The sequence below is a fragment of the Histoplasma capsulatum genome (genome assembly GCF_000150115.1).
Source record: "Histoplasma capsulatum G186AR genomic scaffold supercont2.2, whole genome shotgun sequence".
NCBI lineage: Eukaryota > Fungi > Ascomycota > Eurotiomycetes > Onygenales > Ajellomycetaceae > Histoplasma > Histoplasma capsulatum.
The window spans coordinates 1706006-1725445 of record NW_025544802.1 but is presented as its reverse complement, the minus strand read 5'-3'; the positions used below and the strand labels follow the sequence as shown (position 1 = coordinate 1725445).

The following is a 19440-nucleotide window of genomic DNA, read 5'->3' as shown; positions in this document are numbered from 1 at the left end:
ATATACAGGCACGCCTCGTTTTCGAGGAGGAAGTAACCGTTATATCGATGACAGCCAGGATCGCATTGCCAGCCTTCACGCCAATCAGAGAATCGATATTTGTTCTTGAAGAACGTGGGTCGATTTCCATTCCACCCAGGTCCAACCCACCCTATCAACAGACAACTGTATGATGGTTCTAGGCAAGCTTTTCGGCAAGAAGAATGAATCCGCGAAAACACCTAGAGTTGGTAGGTTTCATTCATGAGACAGGCCATTCAATTCTCCGTATACACTGCCTTTCTCCGTTCTCATGAATTTATATTATGAACATCCCTAAGCCAACACATTCTTTCATTTTTGCGGTTCGACTTTTGAATCGCACCACTTGGTAGTTGTTTTGTAGCTAACATCCTACAGAAGAGCCTTACGTGCTTCCCCCGGGCCAAATGCAGGATATGAAGCCCATTTCGTCAGGCTCAATACCACGGCCGCATGAGCGGCCGCATCCGCCAACCCCCCAAACAGGCAATGGCAGGCGATTTGTAAATCCACAGTCATGTACTATGCATGACAAGTACGACATATCCCTATTCAACATGACTCTAGTGCATCCAATACAATCGACGTTCATCACCTTTGATGTTGTCCCTACTCCTCCTCCGACGGAACCAGCACGTGGAGAATTCATAAAGAACCATTTCATTCAGCAGCTCAATTGGTATCCTTGGACATGCGACGTGATGTCTGAAAATTTGGCAAATACCACTGTCAAAGACGCTGGCGTAGAGATGAATATGCAATCCCGCTTTGCCGAAGCTGAAGCCATAATCACTCCTTTGTATCGCAGCGCTCAAAAGAAGCTGGGCTACATGCACCCCACAACCATCTACTACATGAACAATCTTGGGGTAGCCTTAGGCGGCCAAGGAAAATTTCGGGAGGCCGAAGCAATACTATATGACACTGTCGGGATGAAGTTTTCGGAGATAGATCCCGCACATCTTAGTACGCTCGGCAGCATGATGAACATCGTGCTTGCCTACAAGGGCCAGGGTAAGTGGCAGAGGGCCAACGAAGTTTTGAGCCAGATGATAAATATCAGAGCGGCGAGCGGCGGTACGGCGGACCCAGACTTTTTGGATTGGAATGATCATTTGGGCGTGGTGCTGGCGATTGAGCAGAAATATGATGAGGCAGAACAGGTGTTGATGCGCTGTTATGAAGCACGGCAGAACCTGGGGCGCGACCCTTATATATTTTGCACGCAATATACTCTAGAATGGGTTCGGAAACAAAAAGCATCACAGCTTGCAAATGAAAAGGAGTCAGGTTGATTCCCCATCACAACAGCCGGCCGGTATGCAAATCCCCAGGGTTTAAGAATGCTCAATGCTCTTTTTATTCCTTTTTTCTTTGTCTTTCAACACTTCCTCTTAATTGCCTTCCAGAGTTTCGCTTCGTCTGCCTCACGGAGTTCAGGAAATCACATTACAGCTCCATCTCATGCCTTTACCTACTTATTTCTGATTTAAACCTCATTTGCTAGCCATTACCTTCCTGTTTTTATTTTCCTTTAATAATGATGCTTTCAGCATCTTTTCTCCTAGAGTTTACGTCCTACTGTATTTCAAGCCCCTAACGATAACTACACCTTATCCTAGATGTATAAGCTCAAACTTATCACCGAAATACAAATGACACATGTCCACCTGCTGTTTATCATTTGTGTATTAAGAAAAAGGAACGAAGGGCTTCATTAAAAATAATGTAGCACAATCCAAGCCTAAGAAAAATCCGACTAATATAATTCCATACTTGACATGGACAAATCTCTGCCCTATAGTCACGATTCTGTGCTCATTCCGCTTCCAGTTATTAAAAACTCTACTCTTGCACATCTGCATGTGTTTCTCTTTGTATATGTCTCGTCTAAGTTTTAATACACACAACTGACCGCTTCACGAAAAACAAGGTGTAGAAGAGAAGAAGGGGTGAGTAATATAGCAGGGTAATAACCTAAACATTAGGACACGAAAACAGCGGGTGATCTAGCCGAAATTACATCACATCATCTGGTCACCACGGTGCCTCAACCAGGCACAGTAGTAGTTGTGGATGACGAATCAGCCGTATTATCCGTCCCCTTCATTTCCTGCTGCGGTGTGCCGCTCAATGTTGAGCCAGGAATCGATTCAGGCTCGCGCTTAATGTCCTGGTTTTGGGCGTCGACAATGCCAGCAGCACCTGGTTCTGATTTTACACCATTCGACGCATTGTCACCGGACACAGCTCTGGGATTGAAGTTTGCGCCTTGGCCTTGGTCCGTCGATGGCGAGGCTGTTCGTGGAATTTGTGTTGTTGATATAGGGTTAGGTTTTGAGGTAGAGTTCTCTTGATTTGGAATGGCATGTGGTCGCCATTTGAGGAGGATTTTTGAAACGAGAGGCCCCGCTTCGTCCACTATACAATTCGGCCATGGTGGTTAGATATGTCATGGTACAGGGATGAGGGTCTTCTTTACCTTTTGTATAGAGGTCTTGGAGAGCATCTAGGCAAAGTTCCCTTGCTGGAGGCCGCACGAGGACAAGATAGCTACATTTTAATTAGTATTGAACGATTCATATATTGCAAAGATACCTGCCATGTGGGCCTGCTACTAAGACTTACTGAAGGGCTTGAACACATAGGGCAACACGTTCAGGATCATTTGCCAAACTCTTTGTCTTTTGCACGAGCTTCGGGCTGAGTTCCGGTATCTCACTTAGAAACCTAATCAACACTTTGTCCTTGCTGTCCAAATAAGGCAAGATGCCTTCCAGTAGCCTCATAACCCATTTCTCATAGTGTTTCGAGGACATGTTACCATGTTCGCCATTATCCTCTGTGGCGGCATATTTCAGTTGTATTTGGTCATTGTACCACTCTTCGTTCATCCAGGAAATAGCGGCATTGATTCGAACACGAAAATCTTCAAGGACATATCGATATAACATCTCCCTGATGCCGTTTGCCATGCTGATGCGTTGGTTCAATAACAACTGGCGGCCGTCTTCAGCTTTAAAATTCTCATCTGTTTCATCCACCTCCAAGCCGGCCGAGGCTCGAGTTGCCAATCGAGTGAGCAAGACCAACCAAGAATCCCTATCAAAAGAGCTGGCTGCTAGCCTCCCAAAACCTGGCTTCTGGGAACCTTTGGTTGACTTTGATGGTTGCTCTAAGGCGGAAATCATGTTAAAAACTCTTTCAATTGCACCCTTTCCAATTTCGGCGGCTTCTTCCTCTGTTAATGGCGGTGGCTGAGGTAGGACAAAAGGGCCGAGGGCAACGAGATCTGGTTGAAATTGTTCATTTCCGGCAATGGACGATCCCGTTGGCACATGAGTCCCAGTTGGGATGTCCATTGGCTGATATTCTGGTTCGTAGTCATCATCCTCTTCTATGCCGGCTGCTGATATTGGAGCGGTATGCTGTGAGGATTGTTGTTCGAAGACTTGTTTCTTGGATAATGTGAGGTAACGAGACCGAACAGCCTAGATATTGAGCAGGTGAGTCTAGGTTTCTTTTCCTTTGCAAGTGAAATACAACTCGAGGATACATACGCCAATAGCTTGATCTAATGCCTCAGGATCAACTCGACTAAGCACAGGAACGGTGATTTTGACAATTAGGTCTGCGGGAAGCTGTTTGACATCAAAGGATGTCAAACCCGCTTCATCGGTCAATGTGAAGAGCTGAGCAAAAGAATTGGGGCCAGGGGGCATGGGAGGGATTTTCAATTGAGGGGGAGTATCAACGCCAAGTCTTGCACGCTTTGCGCTATCTACGAGATCAGTCGGTTCGGTTGGCAGCGCCCGTTTTTTCGATGCTTCTTCGAATATATCATTCCGCGACTGCGCTAATCGTTCCAAATATTGCTGAATGCGGCTTGCCAAAGGATGATTTGGGTTCCTAAAAGCACCGATCAGAAACCAGTTACTGCCTTACACTGCCTGGCTCCGTACCTCTTCATTAAATTGATGAGCAGTGCCCTCGTGGTCCGTTCCATGGACTTGATATTTACTCGAATTGTAGGAGTCATTGGCGCATTTGCTTGTTTAAGCGGGTTGAAATTAAGAATCGCATTTACAATCTTACTTGAAATGGACTGTCGGGTGCGTATCATGACCGGGAGACAATTTAACGTTGCGTTGACCAAGATAGGATCACTATAACTGTTAATCGGTGGTTGTCTTGTTTTACTACCAGTACAAACGGACTCGGATACACACCTCGAATTTTCATTGAACACGTTGAGTAGCCTATCTAGCAAGCCAGAAGCTTCTGCTTCGAGATTTGGTAGTGGTATAAGTGGATGATTTCTCGGCACAATTGACAAGGAGGTTTCATTTTGCTCAGGACGCTGTAGCTGTGCTCAGTATTTCTAGATGATAAAATTTTTTTAGGATGCCATACATACCCTTGGATCAGATATGACGCCAGTAGTTTGGACCTGCACCACCTTCTGGACAAATTTGATACAGCAAGCCTTGATGTTATTGGAAGCAGTGTCCCATCGCTTTAAAATATTCTGCTTGATGGCTGTCATTTTTTCCCACAATGCAGATTCGTTGGAGTTATCAATGCTAGTAGAAAACCGCATTAAATCAGAACCATGCTACCCATGCTGATGAAGAATTACTGCCTTTGAGAGGGAGGATCGCCCATCGACTCTTTCCCACAGCTATTCCGATATCCGCAATTCTAGCAGATTAGGGATTTAAGGGATTGGGGTGCCGGGGTTCGACATACATAGTTCTAAACACCAATGGGTAAATACTAGCAGCAGTTTGAATAACTCCCTTTACGACACTGGCATCCTCTTCTGGATTTTCCAATAATTCCCACAATGTCTGCACCACCTGTGTACTCAGCTTCTGCTTCGGTTGTTGGGCCAGCGCGGGACTGGCAAAGGTTTCTGCTAGGAAGTCGGCGCCCCATCGTCGTAGTTCTATCCGTGCCTTGGCGCCTATTATTGGGAGTATGCCCTGAACGATCTGTGGATACAAAGCAGCATCACCAAGCACAACATTTCTAGCAGTATCCAGCTGGGACATCTGCTCCGCGAGATTGTCGAAAGGCAAAGCCATGGTGACTCTAATCCGACCGGGTCGCAAGACCACGACGGTTAAATCCAATAGCGTTTCGTATACTACTTCTGAGTGGAGATGTCTAATTTCATTACTTTAGCTGGAGGACAAAATCGCGAGTGTCGATACGCAGCGTTCGTGGGCGGCAGGGGAAGTGGACGTGAATCGTCATACGACCAGGAGAAATTTGATGGCAACGGAATACAGGGGAAGAAGGAAGGTTATTCACCACCTGCAATGGGCAAAAGCTGGAATGGAAAAAAGTATGCTACATGGAAAAAATAAAGTAAAAGCAAGCTAGGGAGTTTTATTAATCGTTGAGCTGATGGTGGTGGATGAGCAATGCGTGTTGATTGAGCTGGTTGTTTTGGATAGGAGCAAGTTTGCGGAAGTCTGGAGCGTAGACGTAGCTTGAAGGTGATAGCGCTAACCTGATCCGGATTGATAACCACCGGCAGCAAGCGTTCGCACTCCGCTGGTTGATGGCATGCGATCAGACGAGTGAAGATACATAAACAAATAAGTGAGCTACGCTTCACGAAATACTTGCTATCACTAATTTTCTCTTCATACCAAACCAGCCCAGCTCCTGTTTGCGTGAATGAGCGCGGACAAAGGGATTATCACGTGATGCCAAGGTTTCCTCCTCCGTTGCTTTGAGAGCGGAGAGTCCCTTACAGATTGATGTCATGAAAATTCAAATGGATGAAAGACAACCATAGATATCGGTATTTTACCATTCCACCTTCCTTCGGTAAGCGAATTCAATAAGAACCTGAATACACAATTCTCTCTATCATGACGATGTAAGTTTACACGATCCCCAAGTTTATGCCGAAAACTTCGATTGAACCAAGCCATAATCAACTGACACTTGCTTCCTTAAACAGCTTCAAATCCTCATACTACGATAAAGACTACAGAGCGGGCGCTGCCCTAATTCGTGCCCGTCGACCGTATCTGATCAAAAATGCTGCTACTGGGCTCGCATTGTTCGGCTTCTGTATAGGCGTTTGTGAGTGTTTCCCCTCATTCGGTCTCCCCGCGGACGGTCTTGGCTTGATCTAATCGCGATTTTCGTACAGACGCTTTCACTATAAATGCTGTTGGGCAAGATGATTTCTCGGACGTGAAGCTTCCTGATAAAAAACCGGGCGACACAGGCCCGTCACAGGCTACGAAAGAACTCTAAAAAACACCTGCGAATAATACTATAATGGCCATCCCGTCGTCGAGCTATGCCACAGTGGAGCCACTTATCGCACCTACCGAGAGTTTACGATGTTCCTACTCACCATGATATTCATTTTCAATCGCCTGGCGTTAAGTAGGTTCTCTGATTGGTTGGGAAATATTAAATATGGAGTTTAATGAAGTTCTCACTCTTGGGTCAATGGACAGAGAAGGGGTCAGAGTGCAGAATGAAAGTGGGAATGGATACTATGGGCGCTCGTTTGGACAAATATGGGAGATAATCTTCTTCCACAGCTCCACCGAAACCGGGTTATTTTATCACGGTCCGCTAATTACCTTTTCAATCGAAGTTTTGCAGGCATCTACGTACAGTCTCCGCTCGAATCTCCTCTTCCTAAGTTCCGCAACCATGTTCTACCATTTATGTACAAATACGCTATCTTCACCTGATTTCAAAGTTTTAATATTTTCATGGATATAAATGTACCATTTTGTTACCCTACACCTCTGTGGAAGCAAATATATACATACTCTACTTGTCTATTTGTTCTTCGGGTGTGGCTTCTGGACAGTTTATTAACTCACGTTCCCCAGTTGTTTGTGTTCTCACCTTCACTTCTCAAGTTTCAATCTCGTTGCCCGGAAAAAGTTATTGCCGCTATATTCCGTACCCAGAGGCCAGAGCTGTTATGCCTTCCTATCCGGCTTGTTTGGTATGGCAATGTAACAGGACACGAACGCTGGATTGCGGCTTTCAAAAGGGAGAACGTCAGTCTTTCCCGGGTTGACGCAGGCATTCCAGTTCGCCATTCCAAAATATTTATGCGTTGTTAACCATGGCCTTGATTTCAGGAAGAGAGGCACGGATATCCCTCCAAGGTATCTATTCAGTACTACCTATGAAGTTTACTCCGGCTCCTTGCATACACACCATCAAGGATTGCATGCTGCGTAAGTTTGTCTATGTGTGTACAATACACAATATGGATGGTGATTATCCCAGCTATTTAGCGATAACCTTGCGTAAAGGGAACGGGTTGTGAGCTAACCGCTCAAACTTTACGAGGTATTGTGAGGGGTATGAGACATGGTTTTCTGCTCTAGGCGATATCAAAATATCCCATCAAACAAGCCAACGGTGAAATGAGTATAAATGTCAGGCTAGCTGCTCCCTCAAAAGATTGTTTTGAGTCCATCTGTGTTGCCATCTATATCTTAGTTAAAAGACGCTCACAGGTATGATCAAAGCCCTTTGAACCAGCCATATAGCAATATAATAATGACACAACTAAGCCTAGTTTCCTACGCGGGTCTTCATTTCTTCAACCAACCCTGAGCCATTCCGGCTGGCAACTCAAAAACCGCCCATTCATCATGAAATTTTCGTTCCATGCGCTTCTCGTTACCGCGTTTGTCAGCATCCACACTGCTGTAGAACTCGTTCTCTCATCCCCTCTCAATATTGTAGGTATGTGAGAAATGAATGCCCCGTATGCCATTCACTTGAAACCCTAGTTGAACAGATATGACAGATCATCAGCTCTCCAGGCGTGACTGCAACTACAGAGTGTTCTGTCCGACTTCGCTAGCAGAGTCGTGGTGTGTCTCCTGGGATACAGGATACGCCATGTGCGTGCAGAAAAATGGGAAGTATCCAACGGTGGAATTGAACCGCTGCAAATCTTGTGTGGAGAGCAATTGTGCGACGACGAGATGCGAGGAGGTTATGGATTGAGAAAGTAGGAGGAGCTATCCTGTTAGCCTGAGATGGGATCAGATAACATAGCGGAACTTGTTAACCACAGTGTAGGTAGCCTGATGAGATAAGTTGTTTGGGCAATAGTTATACATCAGCCCATTTACACCGTGTCTAAATAAAGTATTAGCTAGTGTATGAGGCACAGCTATTCAATTTCACAAATGTACCCTTCCAAACCAACCCTAGGGTTGAACAGGTGCTATTCATCAACTGCACATTAAAAACATGCACATACGGCCATATTGAGTGGAAGAAAAAACTTCCACCCACATAGCTATACTTAAGCCATAGTATCGCACGGCCAAGTTTTAAATGCTGTGCGGATTCGCCGTCGCTTGAAGCCTGGACATCGTGCTGGATTAATATGCTCCAAGACGAGGGTGTATGAAGTATAGTAGCAGCGCGAAGTAAGGTATGACATTCGTCACAATTCAGCAAAGAGATAAAAACAGTTTCTGTTCAAGATTCTGCTTGTAGGAGAAGGGTTATTGGCGCCTCATACTTTAAGGATGAGACGGAAGATGCTTGATTGTGAATGATATCTTCGTCGTAATAACTGAAGGTTCAAACCCGATAATTCCTGAGACTAAAATGAAGGGCTTGGTTTGGAATTCAAATCCCTGGGTTGAAAACATGCCTCTGAGACAAAGAAAATGGGATAGCCATTCTTTTGACTCATATTATGGGTTCATAAGGTGGAAACAGCTCATGAGTGGGTAGTTCGAATCAGCTGGCGTGCGATATCGGGGATCTTCCTCGCTACGAGAACACTCAGCTCGGCGTCGGTATGTAACTTAGCTTGACAATCACTTTCTCAATGTCACTAATTGTTGCATTCTCCCGGGTTTTATTCACAATCACTTAGGGGCCTACCAAATATCGGCCTCAGCCCCTAACACCGTTTCAATCCTGGAGCCGCACATTGAACAATCAAATTTTTCCTAGGTTGTCCTTCTCAAAGTCTCGAAAGATCAATGTGCATCCATTTTCCAGTTTGGCATGTCCAAAATTAGCCACGGAATAAGTTTGTGTGAGCCATCACAAAATAATTTCATCATTCAAGTGCCAGTTCTAGAAGCAAGTTTGAAACAACTGGCGAGTATTGCTCGGACGTGAACTCTCGGAAGGGGGATTGTTGACAATGTTTTCAACACTGAAAATCACCACTTTTTGCCATGGAAGGAGACGTTTGGCTTTCCCAAAGTCATGAAGCTGAGAGAGAGACATTCTCTTTCTCTCTCTTTCTCTCTCTCGCACTGTGTGTATATGTTTAAAGTCCACGCACCAACAGGTCAACCATTCCGGTTGGGGCCTCAGGTCAAGCACTTTCCCTGTCTCTAATGCAAATGCCTTTTCTGTCAGAATAGGTGATTGCAACTACCAAAATCTTATCCATCCAACTCTCACCAGGTCGCCATGTCAAGCAGAATGATCGCAGAGTAGGAGCCATGGTACTCAATCAACGATGAATGAATCTAACCTACGCCATTGACTGCCTTGGCCATTCGCTCTTTCTGTCACCGATGCAGTTCATCAACAAGAGGCGGAGGAAGTATTCCAGAACGGCACCTGGAAGGTTGCTGTCACACTGAAACTCATCCCGATGAGGGGTAAGAGTGACTCGGTCCAGAGAGAGCCATAAAACTGTGGCACATAGCCTTCATCACATGTGCCAGTTTGAATGAGCCTGCAGGAAGCCTGGATTTTCCAGCGAGCAGATTCGGCTCATCAAACCATATCATCGCCATTTCAGGTGCTTAAATCGTTGTGAAACTGGGAAAGGCAAAGAAAGTGTTAGGTTTGGGATGGAGGAATGGGCCAAGACAAATATGTACAACTCTCAGAACACAGCTTGCCGTCATAGTTCAGATGGAATATAGATTCTCGATAACCCAATATTTATGGGATTGATCTCAGTCTTCAGATTGTATCAGTCTTTCGTCATTCCCATGAGAGTAACTGGGCATGAGAGCGCCCAGAAACCGGAGATAGATGTGGGCAAGCAGCTGAATGGAGTCGGCGCGAAACCGTTCTGTAAAATGTAACCTCAACAAAGGATAGAAATGAGATTCAAAACAAAACGCTGTGCTCTCAGCAGGCCATACCAATCTGACAGTTGGCGAGCCAGTAATCTTATGTCGACGATGTAATTAACCTGGCTATTTTGTAGACCATGACAGCAAGATGGGATGTACAGCACACGTACGAAAGGAATACGCATGCGCAGTACATATATGCCAACAGGCGACAAATGGAAGCCACAATTGGTACACCCCACTTTGAGTGTCACAATGGAAAGACCTACCCCAGAGGAACCCTGCTTCTGCTTGAACCCTCATGAATTCATGAAGACATTCGACGATTCAAAATTCACAGGATTCCTGGAATGGCAGTGTGAAATCTACGACTATCGGATCAAGTATGAAAACTTGGTCCTATCATACTGGGGGTGACTGAAGATCCTGTATCGTGAAGTATGAAAGCATAGTGGCTGATGCTTCTACACAAGATGGCTACCGTAATGTAAATGATCTCTTTCCTCTGAGGCCAATTCGCAGGCTCTCAACATTTACAATACACCAATATCTTGTCCGATGAATGGGAGGAGATGAACGGGTTTAGGCGATATTCCCCTGAGATATTCAGTAGTGATAAGGACGACATCTACTGACTCCTCTGTGCGGAACAGGAGTGGTGCACCAGGACATACGCCGACGAGAGACAGTGGTTACGGGTGTCGGCTGATGTGCTCCTTGTCCTACATCTCTGGCTCTAGGCTCATCGCCTTGTTTGACAGGTTCGTAATCATGACCATCATCTTCAAAATTCATTCCGACAAGGCGAAAGCTATTGGACCCATGATGTTCCCCTGGTTGCTGGGGGCTAATGGCGAAGATGAGGATGCCCAGTGACCAGCCATTGATGAGTTTGAAATTGAAGAGATTATAGTCGAATTATTCCCATAGACAACATAAACGGTGGGCCTATGTGGGTTGAAGATGCAAACTTGGCTCCGAAACCACGATTGCAGCTGACTCCCAGGCAAGAAAGAGGAGACCAGGGTCTGATCACTTTAACGGGGTTTTGCGAGCCACACGGAAGGCTAGACACCCTTCTATCCCTTCGAAAATAGAGACGGGACTGCTATTCTTCGGATGCTACTATGGGGTCTAATATTGATTCCTCCAGCGACTTTAATGTCACGAGAAGTCAGTCGACAGTAACGCGAATTGTGGCTTGAGAGCCAGCACAGAGATTCGACATTTAGAGACGGTGCCGTCACCACCGGTTGCAGCACCGATGGCCCGGAGAGTAGCAATCTGGCAACAAATGGTTTTACCAGCGTTGATTACTTTGGTTCGAACGACCTAGCTCGAGAGGACCAGTCCATATTCATCAACGACAAATACCACAGGAACGACGTGGAGAAGGTCTATTCCTATGGCTCCATATCAGCCTCTAGACGGTCCGTAGTGAGGGTTTGGAGATGCTGAACACGTCACTGACTAAGTGGTCTTGATGTACACTGACGAAATAAGTAATAGACCAAGAACGTAAAATGTCCCGCCGCCCACCAAACTCCTCGTCATTTGCTAACACAATCATGAGATTCCTTCTCATCACCCATAACCCTGAACCTGTCTATGACCTCCGTCTGCAATTTGTCATGGTGGAGTTCCACGACGACGACGACGACGACGACGACGACTTCGCCGCTGACGACGGATATCCTCCATCCTCACTCAATGAGCGATATCAAACCCTCATATAGATATTTAGTGAACTAAGGACCCAGTGGTAATTCCGGAATATGGTAGGAGGAATATAGGGATTGCTCGATTTTGCCATGATTGCTCCCGTCCCGCTGTTCTGAAGCCACCAGGTATATTGCATTGCTCCGGTGAAGATCTGACCTTCCGGGCTGCTGCTAGAGCTAGGCTGTCCTGTGAAGCTGAAGATATTGTGTCGTGGGCTGAAATTGGTATGTCTTTGTCTTCAACGGGCAAAATGGGATCAAAGCAGGAGGGCTGGTTCACATTACCAGGAGAAGGTCAGGGGTATCTGCAATTGATGTAGGAAATACATAAGATTGCGGATATACATGTCACTTCATAAATGTCCGAAACACCACATATGACGGATCCATCTTCTAAGAATGCCGCCAATATATCTATTCAGGCGTTGGAGGATCAGGAAGGTGCTGCGACGCTAAGATGCTTTCCCTGACAACTCAAATACCAAGCAACGAGGGGTCAATCGGACATCCTGCATGCGAGGTGTTGAGCGATGTTGCGAGATTGAAAGATGCGATGCGCTTGGAGAGATTAAACCCCAATTGAAAGGAGGAAAGCTAAATATTTAGCTTGGATTTTCTTGGTCGTGAGAATTGAGCAGTTGCTTCTCCTCCCATTGTCTAACTATATCTCTCATGGTTTGATCATGATCATAGGGTCTTCCTTCTGTCGGATCAGAACCGTGCGAAACTAATGTTTTGCACTTGAGGAAAGTGTCAGGGAAATAAGTCCAGTAGGATGACGCTCACGGACGTTCAGTCACACATATGCCGGAGTCCGGAGGACTAACGAAGCTGTCATAACAGTTCTGGTCATGCACATACGGAATGGTTGAAGCAAAGCACCCCAATGAATGGGGACTCAGCCAGGGTGCGTTCGACGATGCAGTTCACCGTCAGCATCAAGAAACCATCACGCGCATTTTGATAACACAAACAAGGAAAATGTTCTTAACCCAGCAAAACTGGTTCGTCAATATGGTTCAGGTGGATGACAAATTGAGTTGCGACCATGACCATGGAGACTTTGAATGACTCTCAAAACGGGCGGAAGTTTATCAAAGGAAGCCTTTATCTCTTCCCAGATCAGCCAATATTCATCAGTCTCATGCATGTCACACTCACTATTTGCCAACGGAAATAGGGAGGGTCTCCATCTATCGATGAAGCCTGGGTTTCAACCTGGTTTGGGAAATATTGAACACGATATTCCTTTGTGCGTCTCCCACGACTCACGAGGCCTCATGTAAAATGCTTCATTAACCCAGTAAATTACGCCTTTGAGCTCCTAGACGGCTAGAAGCCAGAGCTCGTCAAAATAGGGCCATTGGGGGTTGAAAGTTTTCCGGTGTGACATACAAATGCTTCTTCCTGGCGTACGGGAGTATCCACAGATGCATCTATGATGTGGTCAGAAGGGATTTTCAATAACCGCCTTTCTAGAATAAACAGACGCTCCTTCTCTATCGACAGCTTGACCTGCATGTTGCCAGTGTAGGAATATTTTTCCACCACTCACGCATTCTTTCTTTCCGGGTTGAACTATTCCGCTGGGGGGCGGGTGGGTCGCTATATTGCAAGGGAACGAATGCATGGAACAAAAAATGCTTTGGAGGGTTCAACGGTCCAGGCTTATCTGACGATCCTTAAGAAAACTGAATACGCATGGTGCATGGAGACAGACCGGATTGAATCCGTCACGAAGTGGTAAATCTGTGCATTTCCTCCCTTCGCATCCCACTAAGGAACACCTTTGTTAGCCTGGCCGTGGCTCGTCTTACAAGTCGCGACAGAGCCAATTGAGTCGAGTCTAGCAACAACCTGTGGCATTCAGCCGAATTGACGCAAACAACTAACTCAACGACGGCTTGGGAGGCTGCTCGCCCTTGCTTCACTCACGCACAAGCCGGGAAGCCAATCGAGCAGATTTCACCAAGCGCCCGGTTATAAGAAAGACTCCTTTCCCTTTCACACTTCACCCCGCATTGGACCTTGACTCAGCAAACGGCCTTTTTGGACGTAGGACAAGTTGAGCCCAGTTGCATATCACCGCACGTTTCGCCTGGGAGAAAACCAATTGAAAACAAAACCTCTCTCTCTTTAATTGATAATAAGCCAACACTGTGTAGGTAGCTCAAACCAAAGAACCGAAAAACCAACCAATTAACCAGCCATGGTGGGAAAAAATAAAACTTCCCCAGGAACGCACCAGAAAATAACTTGCTATGAAGATCCCAGCTAATCAAGTTGAACGTGTTCCCACCAATGCACGGAACATCGATAGGATCATCATTTGCTCGCCATCTTTCCACTGGAGGGAGCTCCTCAATCTGAATAGTGGCATAGCGCCTGAAATCTGAGCCCTTTTCACGCGCCGATCTGCGATGTGTCGATCAACCTCATCATAGGCCTATCACGCTTCGATCGCAACTGCCCGCCATCATGGAACTCGCTCTCTGCCAGCGCTTCCTCGCCCTCTTCCTCGTCTTGCTGCTCTGGGCGCCTCAAGTATTATCTTCCCCTCTGAAAGCAGGTATGTTTGCCCTAATTCTACTAGGCATCTGATGCATGAGAGTTACATGTATATGCTCGTTATATATAATTGTACTCTCACATCTGTCTATCCATCTATCTATCTATATACATATATAAATTCATCTTTCTTTTCTTGGTCGTTTGTTTTCACCATTCTAAAACCACATACAGCCCAATTCCTCCCTCGCCAGGAAGAAGAAAGGCCGAGCGCCTTCGACAACCAGTGCGGCACAACCCATTTCTGCCAAAACGACAGGGAGCGACGACCGGACTGCGTTGACGCCGTTCATGGGTATACCCTTTGCCAGTTTTATTTTCCAAAGACTAGCAGGATGTACCAGGTCTGCAAGGATTGTGTGGATACGAATTGTGACGCCTCCGGGTGCGAGTGGTTTGGGTAGGAGGGCTCCATGTTGGGAGGCGCGAAGGAGGAAAGTGAATGCGATAAGCAATGGGAAGATGTGGTGAGACTAGGTTTGAATTTGGGTTTATGTGAGGTTTTTTTTTTCTTTTCAATTCTTCCGAGGGGGAGAGGATAGAGGTGGGACTGATATATGCGCATGCAATTCTTTTATAGCTTTTTTTTATATATACCCCATTTTGGCAATGTTATGTGAACCCACGATCGTTATGATGATGAGAAGAATCGAGATGAAATAATAAAATGCATCACTTTGCATTAGTTATGTCCTTGAATCGCATGTAAATGATATACGTACCCGGTACCCGGTATCTGTAGGATCGGGTGAAAGATGTATGGGGATCCCGAACTTTCTGACATCTTCCTCCCCTCCTCCTCCTCGCCGCATACGATCCCGATAGCCGCCCCTGGAGCGTGATGGGAGACGAATATGCCATCCATCAGAACCCAACTACGCAGAACTCCCTGAAGCAGGAGCAGATAGAATTCGCGAAAGCTGATTGCCGACACACACCAGTGGACGACATCCGTCCATTTTTCAACGGATGCCAATGCCAACGCTGTTTTTGGCCAGATAAAAGCTGTGGGTATCTGCCCAAGTGCGTTGCGCCATGTCTTGATTCGTCCGATACCGCATTGCGGACTAATCTGCCCCGATCGGTTTCGGACGGGAGTTGAAAAATATCGTGTACTCCAAATCAACCGCGATGAACGTGTGTTGGATGACTTTCGTCGTATATAATATGACCTTGTCGGAGGGCTAGTTGGCTACGACAAAGACGGAACTTGGGGGCAAAGCCAATCAATCAATCAATCAATCAATCAAATCAGGCACACAGATCACTCGGTAACTGAAAATGCATGTGGCAAAGCTCATAAAAACGGGAGACAAAAATGAAGATAAATATGTATCATATAAAACAAACTCCCTTTGACAAATCGCTCAACAGGAAACAGATATCTTTACATATTTATCGAGGAGAGAGAAAAAAGAGTAAAACGTTCCAGGTATCAACCCCAATGCAAATAGATACATCATTACATGAGCTAAAAGAAGAAACGGCAGGAAGCAAATATATATCTTGAACTGTAGTTGAAATTAAAGTCAAAAAGGTTAAAAAACACCTACTCTCGTTCTTTTCTTTGACCCAGGTAATTATGTTATGTCCAAAATGGTTTAGAAAATAACAGAATGGAATAATAAAAAATGCTTTGGAATACTTCCCACAGTCCGCTAACCCCCAATGATATGCAAAAAATGAAAAGCAAAAGAAAGGGGCTAATTGCTTACAGGCCTTCCCCCTCTTATGGAGTTATTACGGGTTAGAACAAAAAGGAACAATCAAACAACCGTGCAGAGAGAAGATAATTAAAATACAGCCCATTCCCCACCCACCCCCATATTCCATTACCACAACCCTTGCATATTCCCAACCGTTTCGTACCGCGTGCGCTCGTAGAGTGAAGAAAAACAAAACAAAACGCCGTTTATCAAGTTTTCATGGTTGCACCAGATGGCAGGCACCAGCATGGGCGCGAGCAGCGCGTACGTGGGAAATAAATACGGGGGGTGTGAGGTGCGAGCGGTGGATGTGCACCATGAAGGATCGGTATAAATATTTTTCCCGGATGTACGTAGATATATATATATCATCGCGCGCCCATTCGACTCCTCCCAGACCCGCCTGCAGTGATGCCAGCAGCTTGGTGCATGGAGTTCAGAGGCGTAGACCGTTGTCGGGCAGCCGTTGCCCCTGACGATGAGGAGCTGAGTAGCTCATGATTGGGGCCAGAAGCCGAAGTCGGTGGTTGCGGAGATGGGTCCCGTCGGGATGGAGGTGGCGCGCCAAACAGTCCCAAGCGCGCTGAGGTGGGTGGAGAAGATTGGAGATTGTTAGAAGTATTATTATTACTGTTGGTGTGGGTGTTGTTATTATTATAATTGTTATCTCTGGTAGCGCTAGAGCTTTGATGAAGCCCGACTTCTGAGGGAGTATTACGATGGTGCTGAGCGTGAGAGGGAGATCGCTGATCAGAGATGGTTCTCGACTGGGGCCGCCGTGGATTATTGGGTTTCCGCAAGTCTAGCGGCGACGATGATTGGGACCGAAATCCTGAGATTCTTTCAGCTTCATCTGGTTTGGGATGGTGAGCGAATGGGGACTCGTTTGCCGCTATGAGCGCCCTGTTATTGTTATGATGTGGTTGGCGTATCCGATCCTGCTCAACGTCCTGCGGAGTCTTTGTAGCTGACGAGTTAGGCGCGGATGCATGATCTGGGATCGTCGAAGCTGACCCGTTGGGCGCGTGTAGATCGACAACGCGCTGTTGTGCAGCAGGGGTAGCATATACATTCTCCGCCCTGCGTTGCTCTTCGTTCATCCTAATCTGCTGAAGCTGTTGCAGATATTGCTCATGGCTAGAATGTTGTGGGTTTGCCCAAGGCGTGTGTTCGAGGAATTCCTCTGCTGCGCCTGGCCGAGCCGTTGTCGATGGTGTTGTCGTAAAAGTGCTGCGAGGCAGGGATGGGCGGGGAAAACTGTGGGGCGCATTGATCGAACGAGGGTCAATCTGCGGAGAGTTTATTTTAGCACTCCTTTCGATATTCCATATCATCCATGATGTATAGTAGAGCACATACCCCCATCTTCGCCAAATCTTCATCTGTCTCATTTTGCCGCGCTGGCAGGATCGCCGGAGCAGCTGGAAAACCCACATATTTCGCAACGCCTGAGAGTATAGACACCTCCTTGTTATAGGCGGCTTGCTGGGCAATTTGTTGCGAGCGGCGAGTTGGGAAGGAAATGAAGAAGTTTGGGCTTGCTTCGGCGTTTTGGAATCTATCCTGCTGGATTCGGTAATGTAGGCTCGAAGCGTCATCAAGATACTTTTCACGAACTTCTCGGGCCCGTTGAAAGTAAGAGCTATTTGTTTGGCAGCGTTCGGCCTGGCTTTTGTTAAATAGCGAGGATAGCTTGTACTTAAAGAGTGTTCTCTCGTATTTGATTTTGTCATCTCGATAATTCTCGATTATACTGAGCTGACGTAGGTATTCAGGGTGAGTAGCGTTCTCCTCAGTGAGCTGTGATAGCTCGTTATTGAGGTTCGCAATTCTCTCATCATATATCCTATAAGGAGCCAAACAGGAAGCATTAGAGGCGATGTAAATGTACCGGAGGATGTAGATCAACAATTTACCTATCACGCAACGTTGCGAATTGTCGTTCAAGAGTAACTAGAAGGTCCATGGCTGTGGATTTCTTCATAACTATTTTCCTTGTCAATAACAAAACCCCAATGAGGTAAGGATTTGGAAGTGGCAAAGAAAAAATGAAATTTGTTTTTAGAGTAGTTATACTTACGTTCTTCTTCGGCCTTGGAAACGACCTCTGTGTCGTCAGCCTCATCAACAGGTTCAGCTTGTTCATCCTCTTCTGCAACCTGTTCATCAGCCAAGCCATTGGCGTCTTGCTCAGCATCTTCCGGTGCAGGAATACTCTCCGCTTCAGCGTCGTCATAAGCCTGTTTAACATTTCTGCCTTTTCGTTTGCCTTTCTTGCCCCGTTTACCCCTCGACACTGGCGCACGTGCATCGAGACTCTGTGTCTCCTCTGCCACTGGGTTCTCGTCAGGGGAGGTTTCACCTGTCTTTTGGAGGGCTTCCGCGGTTGTGGGAGTGGGAGGAAAGTCTGGCAATGGTTTGGAAGCTGTTCCGCTGACAGGAACGGAGCCACGACGCTTCCGTAGAGGTTCTTCTTCGCCTGATTCGGGGCTTACATCTCCTTCTAAGTCAAGACGTTTCCTTTTTTTGTTAATGGTCTCGAGAGAAGCATTTAGAAGTTCACGTCCATCAGTGGTAGCAACATTGTCGGTAGCCAGTACGCCATTGGTACTGGCTTTCCTTCGTGGTTTGCTGGGAGAAGTTTCTGGTTCGTCGTCCTCATCGTCGTTAAGTTCATCATACGTTGTTGATTGCGCTAGCTTGCTGGGGCTCGTTTCGAATATACCCGCATTCAATACGATGTTGGTGCGGTTTCGAGGGTGGCTCGGAGACTCTTCGATCCGTTCCGTCTCGGCTTCTGAGTCGATTTCACTCGCAAGTTTTTCAAGTTTGGGGGATTCAATATCCAGATGGTCGTTATCTAGAGCATCATCAAGGTCGCTCAGGCTACTCGAACGGGCATCGTCGGCGATTGAATATTCCGTGTCGCGACCATTGGCACCGCCATTAGCGGCGAACGCTGATTGAGGAGTAATCGACTCCGCTGGCTCAACGGAGTCCATCTAGATATTGAAAAGGCGATGTACGTTGATCCAACGGAAAGATGGAGGGAGAGGGAGTTATGGGCGTCGGATTGGTGATTTCAGCAACCGATTAGAGCACGAAGGTGGGTGACAGGGTTTTTCAGAAACTGCGAAACAGGGCAGGAAAAAAATGAGTTAGTGAGATTTCATAATAATGAGATTGTATAGAACACAGCGTCTCTAAAAAGACCACGAATATTGCAGATGGAATTTGGAGATTTGTGGAGAGCTATCTGGCTGTAGAAGGGTTCTGACTGATGATCAATTTCAGCAGCCCAACCTCAGTTTCGAGACGAACAAGGGCAAAAAGAAGCAGTCAGAACTA

General features: G+C 46.3%; 7 protein-coding genes across 7 annotated transcripts; 5 read left to right on the top strand and 2 right to left on the bottom strand.

Annotated features, from left to right (window-relative positions):
• Positions 1–172: 172 nt before the first annotated feature.
• HCBG_01800 (uncharacterized protein) lies at positions 173–1316 on the top strand (the record flags this gene model as incomplete). The annotated part of the gene is made up of 2 exons (XM_045428849.1): positions 173–230; positions 400–1316. The coding sequence occupies 2 exons, from the start codon at positions 173–175 to the stop codon at positions 1314–1316; spliced, it is 975 nt and encodes a 324-aa protein (XP_045290635.1).
• A 517-nt stretch (positions 1317–1833) lies between these two features.
• HCBG_01799 (RNA-processing protein PTA1) lies at positions 1834–5108 on the bottom strand (the record flags this gene model as incomplete). The annotated part of the gene is made up of 8 exons (XM_045428848.1): positions 1834–2442; positions 2504–2574; positions 2650–3512; positions 3603–3930; positions 3984–4187; positions 4251–4381; positions 4439–4604; positions 4771–5108. The coding sequence occupies 8 exons, from the start codon at positions 5106–5108 to the stop codon at positions 2072–2074; spliced, it is 2472 nt and encodes an 823-aa protein (XP_045290634.1).
• A 754-nt stretch (positions 5109–5862) lies between these two features.
• HCBG_01798 (uncharacterized protein) lies at positions 5863–6730 on the top strand (the record flags this gene model as incomplete). The annotated part of the gene is made up of 3 exons (XM_045428847.1): positions 5863–5914; positions 5999–6123; positions 6194–6730. 3 exons carry the CDS (start codon positions 5907–5909, stop codon positions 6298–6300), a joined length of 240 nt encoding a protein of 79 aa, XP_045290633.1.
• A 408-nt stretch (positions 6731–7138) lies between these two features.
• HCBG_01797 (uncharacterized protein) lies at positions 7139–8037 on the top strand (the record flags this gene model as incomplete). The annotated part of the gene is made up of 4 exons (XM_045428846.1): positions 7139–7253; positions 7483–7538; positions 7572–7770; positions 7826–8037. The coding sequence occupies 4 exons, from the start codon at positions 7139–7141 to the stop codon at positions 8035–8037; spliced, it is 582 nt and encodes a 193-aa protein (XP_045290632.1).
• Positions 8038–10406: 2369 nt separating this feature from the next.
• HCBG_01796 (uncharacterized protein) lies at positions 10407–11833 on the top strand (the record flags this gene model as incomplete). The annotated part of the gene is made up of 4 exons (XM_045428845.1): positions 10407–10480; positions 10751–10969; positions 11315–11527; positions 11671–11833. 4 exons carry the CDS (start codon positions 10407–10409, stop codon positions 11831–11833), a joined length of 669 nt encoding a protein of 222 aa, XP_045290631.1.
• Positions 11834–14296: 2463 nt separating this feature from the next.
• Positions 14297–14790, top strand: HCBG_01795 (uncharacterized protein; the record flags this gene model as incomplete). The annotated part of the gene is made up of 2 exons (XM_045428844.1): positions 14297–14387; positions 14561–14790. The coding sequence occupies 2 exons, from the start codon at positions 14297–14299 to the stop codon at positions 14788–14790; spliced, it is 321 nt and encodes a 106-aa protein (XP_045290630.1).
• A 1670-nt stretch (positions 14791–16460) lies between these two features.
• Positions 16461–19094, bottom strand: HCBG_01794 (uncharacterized protein; the record flags this gene model as incomplete). Its single annotated transcript, XM_045428843.1, has 5 exons — positions 16461–16675; positions 16811–17381; positions 17452–17938; positions 18009–18078; positions 18173–19094. 5 exons carry the CDS (start codon positions 19092–19094, stop codon positions 16461–16463), a joined length of 2265 nt encoding a protein of 754 aa, XP_045290629.1.
• Between the last annotated feature and the right edge of the window lie 346 nt (positions 19095–19440).